The 17251-nt window shown below is 35.0% G+C and overlaps 2 protein-coding genes across 5 annotated transcripts in view; both read right to left on the bottom strand.

The window, feature by feature from the left end:
• Positions 1-1899: 1899 nt before the first annotated feature.
• rassf10a (Ras association domain family member 10a) lies at positions 1900-5594 on the bottom strand. The gene has a single exon (XM_019120219.2). It carries the CDS (start codon positions 5462-5464, stop codon positions 4175-4177), a length of 1290 nt encoding a protein of 429 aa, XP_018975764.2. The 5' UTR covers positions 5465-5594; the 3' UTR covers positions 1900-4174.
• Positions 5595-7890: 2296 nt separating this feature from the next.
• Positions 7891-17251, bottom strand: part of tead1a (TEA domain family member 1a) — a 40177-nt gene continuing 30816 nt past the window's right edge. For all 4 annotated transcript variants that reach the window (XM_042752718.1, XM_042752719.1, XM_042752717.1 and 1 more), the window contains 5 exons: positions 14387-14511; positions 13056-13229; positions 11031-11171; positions 9882-10034; positions 7891-9786 (listed from right to left, as the gene is read on the bottom strand). In XM_042752718.1, coding sequence (XP_042608652.1) covers positions 9673-9786; positions 9882-10034; positions 11031-11171; positions 13056-13229; positions 14387-14511 — 707 coding nt within the window. In that variant the 3' untranslated portion in view covers positions 7891-9672. The remainder of the gene's footprint in view (positions 9787-9881; positions 10035-11030; positions 11172-13055; positions 13230-14386; positions 14512-17251) is intronic.

Below are 17251 nucleotides of genomic sequence, written 5' to 3'. Positions count from 1 at the left end.
CCAAATGAGTTTACCTTTTGTAAATGAGTAATCCTCGTTACAAACCCACATTCCTTTACTGTAAATCACTGCGGTTAAATGCAGAGAAATAAACACGGTATTGTGGACGACCTCCCCCTCCATCTATTCTCACATTCAAACTCAGTTAAAACAAACATCAGTTTATACCTTATTTTTTCTAGTTTTTTTCTATTTCTATTATTTTATTTTCTTCTAGTATAATTTTATTATTGTTTGCAAAAGTGTTCCAACCGTAATCTGAGCAGAAATCAGTCCTGATACAATGTTAAGTAACGTAAAAAAAAAACATGTCACATGGCAGAACAGGTGGAAATAAATTCATCTCTGAGTGATATAGCCAGATTCTCTGCTAGCTTTAATATTTTCACCTTGCCGTCTGTGTTCTCTGTGTTTGGAATTGAACTAAACTTCACTAACGGCTGATCTTAATCTTCTCTTGAGGTATTGCCCGAGGAAGCTGTTATTTATAATCTTCTTGTGCAAGTCACATGAGGGCATTTAATGTCTCAGGGAGATTTCAGCGCTCAATCTGCATGTGCATGTGCATTTGTGTCATAGCAATTACAGAGCTTTTCAATCTGTGTATTTTGAAACATCCATCCTTCCAAGTGTTCATTCTGACTATGAAACATCCATCCTTTTTTTAAATAATATAGTTCGGTTCTTGTGTGCGCTCTCAAAACCTTTCTATATTGCATATATATATTATATAGCTTGGCTCATTTACCTAACATTCACTGTCATGACACCTTTCATTCCTTTTCAATACAAACATGTTTATAATTTGACCTGTATTGTTTTTATTTTGCTGAGATTGTCCCGGGCAGGTGTGTGTGTACCTGTGTGTGTCTGGGCACCTGGGTGCTGTAATGTGCTCAGCAGCTTTGTGCTAATTGAACAGTGCTTCATTCCCAGCTGCTGAATATATAACAAGTTCATCAGTTGACATTATGACTGAACGTACTGAAACCTGTTACTGCTCCTTCACCACAGACTGAATATCATGGAAAAGCAGGAAAGGGAGGGAAAACACCTTCAGTGTTTAATAGTTTTGCTGAATGACGTCATCTAAGACACGCACGTTGCTCACTGAGTTAATATATAACATTTAATATATTTACACTACTGTTTAAAAGTTTGGGGTTGGTAAGATTTTATATTGTTTTTGAAAGTCTGTCTGAAGTATGTTTAGCAAGACAGCATTTATTTCATTGGGGAATATTAGTACAATTTAAAATGAATCTATCTATCATCTATCTATCTATCTAACCAACCATCCAACCATCCATCCTTCTACCATCCATCCCTCTCTCTATCAAAACCCCCCCCCCCACTCTCTATATGTCTAAGGAGGATGGACAAATAAGGAGGTGTTTTGTTTTGTAATGGTTGCTTTGCTTTGGAAACCTAGTTCCTTATCAAGAAAAACCGAATGATCATTCCTTACGATAAAAGCCGCATAAGCCTGTTTTTCCTTAAGTTAAATGCTACATACTGCTAACAATGACAGCTTTATTCTAGCCTGAGAGGTTCAAATTTGTTCGTTACACTGTGGTAATCTAAGCTAAATCTTAGACAACAATTACAGCTCATTCTATGCATTAACTTTGATGCTAAATCCAAAATTGACACACTTTTTTGCTTTTGAGGTATTTTTTTCATGTGTCAATCATTCACGCATTACTTCCTGTAATGAATGACAGCGGTTATTGAATGTGCCCCTTCAAAATGAACTGTCTTGTATTACTATCTCATTGTGAGATGTAATTTAAAGTGCTTAAAGGACGTTTTGAATGACGCGTGTTTGATCCTTCCAAAACTGTATGGGGATTTCAATTAATGAGCCTGCGTTGGCTCTGAACTCATAAACACGCTGGGTTTTCGTCACGATCCCCTGCTTTTATTTTACACAGATAAACATGACAATAAATAATGGCAAACATCAGATCTACATTTGCACAATATAGCAGTTCTTGCGATTCCAAAAATAATGCTGAAGGTTGTGTCGCCTGATTCAACACGGCCGCTGTTTGTCCCACATTGGCACGCTGTGCTTTCCTGCTCGTCCAGCTGTTCTTGAATCTCTTCCAAACCCGTCAGAGCTGTTGTTTATTTGAAATGGTTCAATCCAATCCAGATTAATGGCGCTTTATCATCTGTCCCCCTCCTCCTCCTCCTCCTCTTCGACTTTAATCACAGAACTCACTGCTGCCAGACCCAGCATTTTCCTCTTTTTTTATGACTTCTGATGGATTTGCCTCATTTTAAATGGCTAATTATTTATCAAAAATATAAACTGCTCTATTTTAGAGCATAAATCATAGAGCATAAACAGAGGACTTCTATTCAACTTTAATTTGATGTTTATATGATTAAAATTTGAAGAGATGGAACATAAAATGCTCTTTTTTTGTAGACTTGCCTCTTTTATCTGGGAGCTGACATATTAGGGCTTTTCCAAATGTCATAATTCATCTATTCAAACTCAATTGAGAATGAAGTGGGAGGGCGGTTCTTTCCCCTTTCTTCCTCTGTTTTAAAACATCACATTTAAGGCTTAACTCTTAAATCCTCTTCATACAGCACAGAATCCCTGAACTCGGTGACTCTGCTGCATTGCATTGGATGGATGCCCTGCCTAAATTTACAAAACTCTGTGTTGGTTATGATGCTGAGTTTATACTGGAGCAAAATGTACCATTTCTGGCATGCTTTAAGTGAGTATATGACTGTTTTATAATGCATTTATACTACACTTAATTTTAAAGTTTGATTCTGAAGTTAATTCTAATTTATATAAAGATAGAATTAATAAATTATCCACAGATTTAGATGAAATGCTACAACAGCATTCAAAAACATTCCACTTGATAATTTTGCTATTAGTTGCCATAGAGAAATCATATATACTGTATGATTATTCAATGACAAGATGATCATTTGATCCTAAAAGGTCCCTTGTGACAAAAAAAAATGTGTATAAAGAAAAAAAAGCAGAAATGACTTAACAGCAAATTCCAGTATGTCTAGAAGACTGTACATTTCATTTAATTGGAGCGTTTCCACGCATCAGCTCCTCAGAAGAATTAATAAACAGCAGCGCGTCACACGCACCTTTTGATTCCCACAACTTCAGTTCCCACATCACAGGATGTTTTCTGGTTATGCAAATCGATTCCTTGAGTAAAAGCTGTTAGCGAATTGTTCTAATTAGTCAGCTGGTGAACATGGAAGTGATTAGCACATAGTTGCTCAATGCAGATATTTGATCTGCCTAAATGTTGTACAATAAATAATTCTCAAGACCCTAAATCAAAATTAGAGTTTTTTTGTTTTTAGTCCATGTGCATTAATTCTAGGAAATCTATATGCTAAACGTTGAGAAAAAAAAACTGACCAAAAATACTGATGACTCATCCCGCACTACACTGATTTTTGTCCAGTTAGATGCGCTATAGACTCAGAATTCCCCGCCTCATAACACCACCTGCAACTAACTAGCAAATCATGGTTCATGTTTGTGCCATAACTACAGCTGCACCGGTCAGATTTCTTCCTCTGTATTTCCTGTTAAAAAGGAATTGTGGGTGTGGCATATTGAAAGGCTCATGTTTTTATTTTTAAAAAGCCAATAGACTTCAGATGCATCAGCTACGAATTCCAATGATGTTTTATTTGCTTATTTCTAGAGAACACCTGATTAGATAAAAAATCTGTGTAGTGCACGACGAGCCATCAGTTTTGTTGTGTTTTCCCAGAATAGAAACAATGTAAATTTTGAATAAATTATATAACAGTTGGTAAGAAATAAAAATCCACAAAACTCTGTTGCTAGCTTTTACACTTAAGGCTACAAAAACAAACAAAAACAAAACAAATACATACTGTTGGTATTGCAACATTATTCAGCACACAGTGGACATCTCAGGCTATGCATTGGTTAATTAGTTATAATTTGGTAAGCTGCACCTTACAAGCTACTCTCCATGTGTTTATACAGTACGTGAGGCAGTTAGAGAGCGAGGCGATCATAACACTAGACTGGTATAATTGACATGCGTTCCTCTCTTATAAAGAGAGAACATTCGTGAAATCAATCGAGGTGAAATGTTCCCTGAGTTCGCGCCGTAGTGAATGCTTCTTAATCGTCTGGTCACACAAGTGACTCGCAGACAGGCGCGTTATCCGAGTCCTGGCTGTGCATTGAACTCAATCCGGTGTCCGAATCATCATCATTGGTGCATGTTTTGGACAGTCCCCTCGCCTGCTCTACCCAAACATTGTCTACGGTTTCTCCCTCATCTTTGCTGTCTTCAGTCTGTTTCTCTTCCATCTCGTCTAATCTGTTAACTTTTTTGAGTAATTCCATCAACTCCTTTTCTTTCGCGTCCAAAAGCTCCTGACTCATATCCAAGTCGCTCTTCACCGTCTCCAGATCGGTGTTCAAGCGCAGCCCGATGTATAAACTCGTATCCAGTTGTGTTTTGATCCTCTCCTCCTCTAACTGGAGTTCATTGTCTGTTAGGAGGTCCGGCACAACTGGGACCGAAGTCACCTTGAGAGCCGTTTCTTCGCTGCTCTCCGCGTCTTTGTTGGAAAGCTCCTCCTGTCGCCGTCTCATCCACCTGTGGTTGAGCTCTTCTTGTATTTCACCGGTAAGTATCTCCATCAGAGCCTCCCTCTCGGCCAGTTCCTCCTGAAGTTGAATGACTTGGTCGCAGCGTGACGCGTATTCCTCAAACTGCGCAAAGGACGCGTCCGGGTGCGCACTGGAATCGCTATCCAAGCCTTGGTCGAGCAAATAAGTGTCTTGCACGTAATTTACGCCGTGTATTTTCATTCTGTCAAAGTGAACTTTCGATTCATACCTCTCGATCTCACCATCCAGCTCTTTTATTCGCTGTATCTGCTGTCGGATAGTATGATCCTGCGAGATAATGAGATGGACGAGCGTTTCCATTTTCTCCGCAGATGGTTTGTCTTTTGAAGCCTCCTCTTTCTTTCGATTAATTTTGTCCAACTTTCTAAAAGCCTTCCGCACAATCCTCCGCTGTTTGTCCTGTGAAATCTCCATGGTGGCTCTGGTAGTGCAAGGGCTCTCTTTGCTGAGCACGACCCGCGCCTCGGCGCTCCTCGGTCCGCTGTTGGGCAGCGACGCATCGCTCCTGACCAGAACGAAGCGCACGTTCTCCTGCTCGTCGCCCCAGGCGCTCCACAGCCGCAGGATTTTGGTTTTATTGGGCAGAATCCGCTCAAAACCCCTCCATTTCTCCACGATGCAGTACGACTGCGGAGGACCGGTGAGAATCGCGCCTTTCTGGAAGTTCTTGTCATCCAGCAGCACTTTCACTACATCCGCGCAGGTGGTGCGTCTGGACAGTCCGGACACCAGCTTCTCCTCCCGGCATACCCACACCGAGATTTTGCTCTCCTCTTGTTCCATGATAACTCACATCGAGGTCCAGGAAACCGGTTTTACCTTGCACTCTCACATTGATAAAATGTTACACGCGGAAAAACTTAGACGAGTCGTCGCCGCGCGCTGAGAGTTGTGTTTGTCTCTGAACTACAGCAGCGTGTTTCTGAGCGCGCAGGCACCGCCCACCGAGTCCCAACATCACATGACATTAAACTCCAACTTCACTCATTATATAGATAATAATGCACTCAGATGAATATATGGACTGGTTGTCACTTTTCACTCCATTCATGCTTTTATTTTTGAAAGCATTTCTGTGTAGGCAAAAATGCATCTGAACATTTCACTGAACATATGTTGACCAGTAATGGGGCATGTTGTCACTCTACTGTAATAAGCAGGTTGTCACAACAGAATCTGCCATTAAACCGCCTATACAGACGTTTTAGCGAAATGTAAACACACAAAACAACCATGAATCACAAAGCAGTTCTGAAACACCCAAAACCGTAAAACTAACCCAAAAATACTGAATCTTTGTTTTGATTAACAAGTGATGTAATTCAAGGTTTTCCAAACTGGAGCTCATCAACCCCTGGGGGTATTAAGTTTACAAAAATCTAATAATTGCTTAATAAAAATGTAAATAAGCAGCCTAAACGAATAAATAAAACTATTCATTAAAAATAAATGAAGAATACAAAACTCTGGCTATAAATGTTAATATTTTATTAGTTTACCTATTCAGAGAAAAATACTAATAATTACATCATAAAAATGTAAAACTAAAATAAAAAATAAAATAAAAATAAAACACTCGCTAAAAAAAAATACATATTAGCCTATTTTAGTTTATCTGCATGTCATTAACCAACATAAGAGAATGGAAAGCTAATAATTTTATCATAAAAATTTAAACATAAAATAATTATCAAAATAAATCATAATGAAGCACTTAAAATGTTGACTTTTTTTTAGTTTACCTTAGTTTAACCAATTAGAGAACTGTGAACACACCATATGTGTTGTTAAATTATTGAAATATTAACTTAAAATCTCTTTTCAAGTCAATATTCAGGTCAAAGAGGTTTGGCTGATGAAACATTTGGGAATCCCTTGTTATTAAACTGCATAAATGTCTAACATTTAAAACAAATGACGACTTGCCCCAGTGAGAAAATCACTTTCCTAACATGACACAAAATACCCTGGTCCACATGAAACATTATATAACCTATAATCTTTGGTAATATTATTGGTGTTACTAGTTCTTTAAATTGCTAGTACGTCTACTGATGACATAACGTATATTTGATAAAATATTAGATTTAGACCATACACCATACTGTAGGCCTAAGCCTGTAAAGTACTTCACTAGAGGGAGCTTTATTATTGTTAGTCTGAAAAAGGTCAGTGACTATAACGTAAATCACTACACTGGTTCTGTCCAGCCGTGCGTAACCGGATGTTGAGATTTCCCATCGGTCAGTGCGGATTTAGACTGTAATATCCCCAGATGAGAGAGAGCAAAAGACAAGTTTCCTGGTGAAATAAGCCCTCAGGATTATATCAAGAGCTCTGTTGTGATGTAGACCTGTTGACATATGTCTACTGATAATAATAATTATGTTAGAGAATAATCTGTCACACACACACACACACACACACACACACATTAATTATACATATAGACAAGATTTAAAGTGCCTGTCAGTAATAGTAATAATTTAACAGAAATAATTTAATATTACTGTTAAATGTAATATTTAGTAAATTAAAAATGAATGATTTTTTATAATGTTGTAATCTCTAAATTCAGTTGTAGCATTTAAAACCATTGATTTAATTTTTTACTGTTGTAGTTCATTTAGACAAGATAATATAGAATAGATTATTGGCCATTAAAATATCAACCATATCATTGAATTTGTTCTTTAGCTGGTCCAGTGCTCAGTGTTCAATGACAAATACACACTGTAATATATAATAATAACAACAACAATAACAATATTAATACTAATACTACTAATATATCATATAGTAGTAGTAGTAATATTAATATCGTTATAATTAAGTAATACTTAATGTTCATAATAATAATTTATTTTTTATTATATTTATAATTATAATAAATAATAATTTTAACATTTCTATATTATATATAATCATGTACATTTAATTCGTATTCAATTCGATTTTGTAAAAATGAATAAAGTGATTGCGGAAAACAGTGTAGTGTAGTGTGTCATTATTTACAATGTGCTGCCACCTAGTGGTTGTAAAAAACATTACATATGACATTACAAACATTAATATTACAAAGCATTACAAAAGTACAGCAGACTCCATGAAAACAAGCCACATGTTATTCATTCTGGTAAAATATGTTTCTCAAAAGCAACAAATATGCTACTAATTACTTCGTTCAGGAGAGAAACTAAGCAAAACAGTTTGCAGTACAAACACTAAAAGTTTATTTTTTCATTTTCATCCCCTCAAGGAAAATATACACAACTGAAAACAATTATCTGACATGAGTCCACCTATTAAAAAAAAGCTACCAAACTCAACGTTTCAGTGCGCCCCAGACAAAGTGTTCTTAGTGAAAACAGACAAGAACTGCATCAAATACATTAGTGTTCTCTTTTAATGCTCTTTTTTACTAACAGATACTCTGTACGTGTAAAACATGGCTGACAAAAAAACAACAAACAAAACACAATCTTGTATGTTAAATAAGACTGAGCTCGACAGTTTGATTCAGATTCAGGAGTCATTTTATCCAGAGTAGCCTAATGAGGCTGGACTGTCTAATTAAAGTCACGTGATGCCTTTGTGTTCATGAACTCGTATCGCCCTTCCGCTATGATGGATAAGAAATTCCTGATTCCTACTAAATTAAAATATCCTTCCATCAAAATGAGAGAGCAGTAACACTTTTCTATCAGTTGTAATTATTTTTCTCCCCGCTTTTAAAATGTCAAAGGCATTATGGTGATAGAATCCAAATTTGACTCGCTTTGTTTTTTGGTGTCAATTTTCTGAGTTGGAAAAACACACACAAGGCACTTTGAACACCTGTAGCTTTCACTTGCCGTGAACAGAAGTGATAAAATGTGTTTATTTGGTGCACAAGAGAGAGATGTGACCTACTTTGCTTAGACTGGATAGACAAAAAAAAAGTGAGACAAAATACATACTTCATGTGAGGTTATAAAGCCCACTTTTACTCACAACTAGACGACGTCTGCGATGATAAACACTAAGGCACGATGTGCTTTGGTGATTTTGCTATGTAAATTCCCTTTCTTGTGTAGCCTGTTCTGATATGAGCAGAAATAACGCATTCGTTTCTTAAAGCTGAAGGTCGTCACTTTTGCGCCACCTAATGGAATTTCAAAAATAAATACGACAGGTAGCCCCGCCCCCAACTCACACCACTGGTCGAGTGAGAGTTTAGGCGAGTCTGCATATTAAGCTTGGCTAGGATACTTCAGCTTTAAATGCAAAGAAAATTCACAAATGAATAACTGATTAAAGGGTTGAATTTTGTTGCTTTTTTTAACGTTTCCTATAAGAAAATTATCTGTTTCTTAGTGTTTACTGTACATAACTGTAGGTCACGCTGGAACAGCCCGTGTGCATTGTAAGGCAGGTAGTTCCACATAAATAATACAGTACCTTTTTATGCTCTTTCATTAACGTTAAATCCACTAAAGGTCAAAAAATACCAGGGGCAAAGTCTTTGAAATGTAGTTCAGTGTGAGAATAAAAGGTTAAAAACAGTATAATAAAAACAGCAAAAAGCTTTCATGTACTATGACAATACGTTTTTATATAAGCAATGTTCTTTCAAAAACACATTAATGTTGGTTTAAAACATCAACCAAGTTAAACAGACATCTGAACAAAGTAACAAAACCGTACCAACATGACAGGTTAATGAAAAATAAACACCAAAACACAAGAGATACACTAATTATAATGTAATTATCCATTCCAGACCTCACCCAAAACGTGACAAAAGCCTTCTGGGTGGGACTGACAGAGGCACAGCCACTTAAATCGAGCTCGTGAGTCATTCAAAGGCTTTTCTTAGTCCGTTAGGCTTTGCTGCCCTTGGCGGTCATCAGCTGTGCAGCATAAAAGCCTCAGTGAATATAAAGTCTCCACTGTTCTGTGTGTGTCGCTGGCTGTCTGCTCGTAGTGTTACTGGTGTGAGTCGAGGAGCTTCAGTCTTTGACCAGTCTGTAGATGTGATGCTGAGCGCCGTGCTCGCTGTTGGAGACCTCGAACACACAGGCTATGCACAGTAGGGTCTCTTGAGTCTCCCTGTTCGTCACCACCTGCGGGGACAGTGCAGGAATTGATGCTTTTAGCAATCGGCAACACAAGACCACATTTGAGGCAGAGTAAAAGACATGGGAATGGTAAGACCCACCAATAGGATGGTGAAGTTTTCTAGTACGCTGTTCATCATGTATTTCTCAGGCAGGTGCTTGAGCTTATGGATAAAGTTGATCATGTATTCACACATGGGAGACCGGTTGATCTTGTACACAAAGCGGCCGTTCTCAAACCGCGCATACTCCGTCTACCAGAAGAGACAAAAATAAAACAATAATACATTTTAAATGTTCTTTTAAATAATACTGTTTTAATCTCATATTTACATACATACTCTATCTAAAATTAAATAAAATGAATAAATTACGCTTTATATATATTAATAATATTATATATTAAAATATATTTAATATTTTATTAAAAATAATATAAAATGGTATAACAAATAATTTTAAAATCATTTTATTATATAAAATTACATTTAAATTATATTAAATATTATAATACATAATTAATTAGCAATGCATATTACTAATCAAAATAAGTTTTGATATATTTACAGGTAGGAAATTTACAATATCTTCATCGGACATGATCTTTACTTAATATCCTAAAGATTTTTGGCATAAAAGAAAAATTGATAATTTTGAACCACACTATTGCTATAAATATACCCAAAATGTTTAATATATTATATTAAAAATAATATTATGTAGTATATTCATATTGTGTGGTTTAATAATTTTATATTATGTAAAATTACATTTAAATTATATACAATTTTATAACACATGCTTAATGTATTAAATTAATTTTAAAATTACATTTATGCAAGATTACGTATACACAAATAAAAAATTACAAATATGATTTTAAATAGTACAGTATTACAGATACAATTAAAATGAAATTTGAAATGATTTTAAATATTACAATATATTAATGTAAAAGTAAACAGTATATTTTAAATGTTAAATTATAATGATTTTAAATATTACAATATCACAAATAAAATATTAAATGAACAAGTATGTAATAAAATTAAAAAGAAATTAAATAAAATAACAGTAATCTGGCACAAAATTAGTAAGCAAAACGTGTATGTGTGTGTGTGTGTATATATATATATATATATAAAATTAAGTTGAGTTAATTTTTAATATGACAGCATTTTGATGTTTATGAACATCTTTTTATACTGAAGCTTTATTTTACTTATTTATTTATCATATTCACTCCTCACCTCAACTTTTTCGACCACTTGTTTCCCGAAGGAGCAGACCTTTGTGGAGCAGGTAATGGTCATGTTCTCTGAGCTCTCGTAGTGACTGGTTACGCCGTAAAATGCCCCAGAATCCTCCAGGATGTTACAGTTGAGGTCGGCCTGCGGACACAGCAGATAAAAGCTCAGTGACAATGAATGAACAGAAGGAGAGAAAAGACTGACAAAAGCAAATGTGCTGAATTCCCCCCCAGGGTTTGCATACAGGTGGGTAAATAAATAAATAAACTATCAAACTCTAATAAACAAAAAAATAAAAATATCAACATTAAAACATTAAACTACTATAGAACCACATAACCTCCTGTCTCATTCATCAGGACCACAGACACATGCAATCACTCGTGGCAATCACTCCTTTTCTTTTACAGTTGCATTTAATGGAACTTTTCAAGGCTATGAAATATGATTATTGCATAGAGATCAAAAACGATAAAAACCCTGGATCCTGCTTGCTGTCCTAAAAACACCCATTTGTAAAAGATAAACAAGACCACCATCCAAAACTAATGTCTAATGCAAGAGTAATGAGTGTTAACCTCCAGAGAGCGGTGTTTGAATGTACTTCTCTGAGTCTGTACAGGATGTGCTCAGAGCGGCAGGTGTTCAAATAAAGGCTCCCTATCAAATCCAGCATCAGCAGTATTAAAGTTTCACATTCAGACCGCCCTGGATTAAACACGCCACTGCTGGCTTTAACACAGCACTTTAATCAAAGCAGTTCAGCTGCCTCGGTTCAAACTCATGAAGGTGACTAGTGCTCGACGGATGCTGAAATCTACGACTGATTCTTCAACTTCTTCAGCGCTTTTATGTCATAGGAGATTATTTTTCAAACGTCTTTTATGTATAGATTTTACCCAGATTTTCTGTCTTGACCTATATATATATATATATATATATATATATATATATATAATCTATAAGTTAGTAAAGTTAAAGTGTGTTAGTGTTTATTTAAAGATAAATATTAAAAATGCTAAATATAACTTGATTAAATCTTGTATTTAATATAAAAATGATTTTTTAAATATAAATTAAAAACAGTCCATACTTAAAGAAACAACTATCTATCATTAGTTATCAATATTTAAAGTTTTATATTTGACAATATTTTAAACATAATTAATTTTAAATTAATAGTAATATTATAAATATGACTTATTATTATATTTTTACATGAACCCAAAAACACTCATATTTATAATTAGCTATCAAACTGTTTAAATTTCAGCTAAGATTTATTTTAATTTAAACCTTTTTTTAATGTTTAATAAATGTTCATTAATTAACAATTAAAATTGACATAAAAAAGCCAAATGTGAGAATGTGTATAAAAATTAAAGAAATTAAATATGAATTATTATAGGAATTACCCTTATCCCAGACCTATAAAAGCCATCATAAAAATTAATAATGGTTAAATTAAAGTTTATATTTGAATTAAAATGAAATATCAACATTTTACATTTTTTTTAGGTTTGTAATTTGTAATATTATTATTTTTTGTTAAGCAAAAGCCAAACATGTCCCTTCTCAAAGTAATAATTAGTTATTAAAATATATATTTTAAAATGTGTTTTAACATTAATTTTTAAAAATATTTTTAAGTTTTATATTGAAAATTCTGTAATTTAATTTTAATTAAAACATTTATTTATATTAAATATAAATTATTATATTAAAAGTGGCCAAAAGTTCAAATAAAATGTGTACAAAACTGCTGAATTAATTGTGAATTATTATATTAATTCATGATTTACTCATTTTAAAGTAAATGGCATATAAATACAATCACAATATATCTCACTACAATGCAATAATGCCACTGTGTGAATTACAGAACTATGAAAAACTGGGGGAAAGTGCAGGGAAAAGAAGGTTGGAAAATGATTCAGACTATGTGTATTGTTTGCATGAGCACCACAGGTCAGTGTGCTAACCGCTACAGTACGCTCCAACTCAACTCAAATGCTGAAGACTCACCCAGAACTTGACCAGGAAGAAGGCGTTCTGAGGTCCTTTTCCAAACAGCTCCTTCAGCCCGCCCTTCTTCTCAGGAAATTTGTCGTAGATTTGACGTATGTCCACTGTCTCCAGGAGCGCGTCGTTGTACGAATGATTCGTCTGGCCGATGTGCACAAACAGATGCTTGTTGTACTGCAGAAAGAGATGTCATTAGATCATTGCAACATTACTACAGGCCACAGAAAATGAACTAACATGCTCTTATTTTGTGCAAGAATAACTACGTAACATGTTGCCTGGGCAACAAGCTTTTTTATACAGTTAATAGTTTTCAATGAGTTCAAATGCCATTCCCAAATGTGGTTTGTGTGAGTAACTAAGCATTTCAGGTTGCATTTGTGAGGCATTTTAGGTACGTTCTGAACCTCTTCCCCAAAGCTGAACGTTTGTGTGACTGGACGACTGTATTGAGATCACAACTGTGTATAGCTACAAATGCAAGATTAATAGCCGCTGTCACGCCAGACCAGAGGGACAAGCATTTCATAGAGATACTGCCAACATGATCCATTACACAGGTCTGCTTTAACACGGACGCAAGGCTTTCAACTTCTGCCTGGATCTCACTTTTAATCTAAACATGCTGTTTTATCTTCATTGCCTTGACTGTAATCAGATCAGTGCTTAAAGACACTTCATTTGAAGACATTTAAGGGAGTTAGTACTGAATCATAAGAAGCATGTTCAGAAGCTACACTTCTGTTTTCTTCTAGGTTACCAGAAAAGATCTGTTTTGCTTAGCGCTTCATTTGATTTTTGGACTTAGAATGAGTTTGGTTGAGAGTTGTGGTTGTGTTTTCCATTATTATCAGTGGATCAGGATAAACGCAGCATGTGACCTCGGTCATCATGACCATCTCTAATAAGAGCCCACTGCCCTGCAGCTGGTGTCAGTAGATTAGCATTTCTCTAAAGCATCACACAAGGTCCATGATCCAAGGCTAAATGCTAAATCATCAGCAATCTCTCACCAACACCAACAATATGCAAATAAAATCATGCAGTACATTTAGATTCAAAGTAGGTCATAATCTACATAACCTGTTAATAAATCTGATTAATTTAGAATTATTACTCAGATAAAATTGTATTTATGCAATAAATTAAATTCAATATTTTATATAAATACAACCTTATTTTATAATGCTTATAAAGTAATAAAAATGGCAGAGCTGCTGAAAGGTGCTTGTGTGTAAAAACTGTAGGTGTTTAGTAGTGGCGCTGCGGCTGCTAAAGCAGGTCAAGGCTGCTCTTCTCTGCAGTGGTTGTGGGTACGTGTGCTGACTCACTGAATCTGGGTCCCGCTGATGCTCCAGGAAGGAGGAGAACTCCACCAGTCGTAGTTTAGAGGTGCTGATGGAGCGGCCGTGCCACGCCGGCACTGCGGCTGCCAGGGCTGTGGGGGACTCGTAAGCTACACACAAACACAGCATTGCAAAACATAAGTTATGTATTAAAGCAATAAGATGAAAACAATTAAGAATAACTTACATAGAATAAATATATACTGTCATTTTTTTAGTTGCACCATTCTTTGGTTACACCTTCTTACATTAAATGATATAATATTAAATTATATAACATAATAGTGTATATTTACTTATATATTATAATATTAATAAATATTACAATATTATTAAATATAAGATAGTATAATTTATCTTTTACTTATACCAGATATATATATAATATAAATATAAAATGTAATTGTGTAATATAATACATAGATATATATAATACAAACTTTATATTGGCTAATATATATTTTGTATTAATTTCATAAAAAAAAATTTCCATCAAGTAATGCACTTCTTATATTCTCTTTATTATATTGTTATTTGTAAATTATATTATATTACAGTATAACACACACACACTTAAAGGAGTGAGTCTCACTTCTGGATGAGTATTTGATCATAATTATACCTTAATAATATAAAAATTCATTCAATTATTAAACTTTTTTTCCCATCAATTAATGCACTTTTTATATTCACTTTATTATAACAAAACTATAATGATATGGTAGTATCTGTGTATGTAAGTATGTATGTATATTAAGGCTGTCAGTTGATTAAAATGTTTAATCTAATTAATTACATGATGTGCAAATTACATTTGGCTTTGAAAATACCCACAAAAGATTATTTAAGGCTATTTTTGTGTTAAATGAGAAAGTATAAAGTAGACATTACAAATTGTAGCTTTAGAAAGAAATATTTTATTTGATTCAACAGAAAATCTATTACACATAAACATAAAAGAAACATAAAAAAAGATAATTTGAGAAACATCTCAGTTTTTTTTTAATTCATGCAATGAAAGTCACTGGTAACCAAAACAGCTTTATTACCAACAGTCTTCAAATACCTTTTTTATGTTCCACAAAAGAAAGTAATTATGTCATCATTTACTCAAACTTCAGCACTTTATCAAGGTTCTTTTGCTTGGAATATGGTTCCCATAAATATACAAAAGAGTAACTGTACATATGTATTTCGAAGAAAATGTGAAGATTTGCTTATAAATATGTAGATGTGTATTTTAACTACTATGTATAGTATAGTTGTATAATTTTGTGATGTGATAAGTGAAATTGTATTCTTGTTTGTTTTTATTTATTTGTTTGTCTTGGATTGATTTGTGGACCCCAGGAAGACTAGCAACCACTTTGTGGAAGCTAATGAGGATCCAAATAAACAATAATCAATTTACTACAACCTGAATGACTTAATTTTTTGGGGTGAACTCTCTTTATTTTGAATGAAATAATACTCAAAAAAGAAATGAAAACTGCCAGCAGGTGGCGGTAATTGTCTTTATGTGTCTTTCATTCATTCATTTCACTCAAACCTCTGATTCATTCAGGAATTCAGTAAACAGCTCACTTTATAAATGGGCACTAAAAACACTATTCCACCACAGACGCACAATTCTGCTGTGGCTTTAGGTATTATTTTTGTTGCCTAAACTGAGCAAAAACAGTCAATACTGTGTTTAAAATATATAACAATGTTAACTTCTTATTCACTGTAAAGGAGCCATGTGTAATGTCTGGCAAAAAAAATCAAGTCATACTCCACATTCCATACCAGATGGGGGCAGTATGCCTCAAATAAAGTGAATTGGTCTACTCTAGAGTAACAAACGAGAAACGGCATAGTCTCTATGCTCCGCCCCCTACCTTCACAACAACCCTAGAGCCATAGCCGAAGCCTAAAGGACGTTTTGCCTCCAGAGGAACGTTGGGTGATGTCCAGTGATTTTAAAACATGACATCTTCAAGCTACTCCCCTTCACCTTTACACAGTGAATATGTTCATATTCGTTTTGTTCATATTACATTTTGAATTGTATATACACATTATTTGATTAAATTAATTTGACAGACAGCATTCTGTCAACATCATTGGTCAACATCAGACAGCTGATGTTGACCAAGCTAGCGCCAACCAACGTAACCAGAGCTGCCAACTCCTCAAGCATTCACCGTTTCAAAAACTTGACCGCTCTGATATAGTGAGTGAGTGCGCGCGCGGCCCGGGGCGCTCTCTCTCTCTCTCTGGGGTTCATTATCATCGAAGACCATTTCAAGCTTCTTAGGTAATGTTACATTTTAGCATCAGCTTTGTAGAGACGGGGCTTTGGTAGATAACAGGTGAAAACTGGATCGGATCTGTGGGTAAGTTATAGCTAGCTAACTATCAAACGCAGCTCGGTTAGCCATCGCTAACATTAGCACGTTTATCGAACATCCTTCGATACATTTCTATGTTATAACTTCCCGAAAAAAATACGCAAACATATAAAACAATTTTCTAGCGAAATACTAACAGCATCTTACTTACCAATCCAAAAGAAATGTTGCAAGTTCGGGAGTCAAAGCTCATTTCTTTCAAGTCCATCAGTTGTCTCCAGCGATGGAAAGCAGTGCAGATGTTTACTCTGTTTTGGCTCCTTTTCTTATCGGATTTGATTTGTGATTCCGAGCGCGGTTTTCTTTGACATCAGGTTCAAGTACCGCCCACAAGCCGTGCGAGTTATTCGTGTATTGCAGGTTGGCTGTGGTTATGTTGCCCGCATACCGCCTCCCATGGCCGAAACTGGTATTACGACACCTGTCGGGCCGTGGCTAGTAATGCTAATGCTAATTA

The sequence above is a fragment of the Cyprinus carpio genome, chromosome B25 (assembly GCF_018340385.1).
Source record: "Cyprinus carpio isolate SPL01 chromosome B25, ASM1834038v1, whole genome shotgun sequence".
NCBI lineage: Eukaryota > Metazoa > Chordata > Actinopteri > Cypriniformes > Cyprinidae > Cyprinus > Cyprinus carpio.
The sequence above is the reverse complement of the archived record's forward strand: the minus strand, read 5'-3'. Positions and strand labels throughout refer to the sequence as shown.

What these genes read in the sequence shown, in the direction of transcription:
- rassf10a (XM_019120219.2), bottom strand. Translation starts at nt 5,464, where the DNA reads ATGGAACAAGAGGAGAGCAAAATCTCGGTGTGGGTATGCCGGGAGGAG.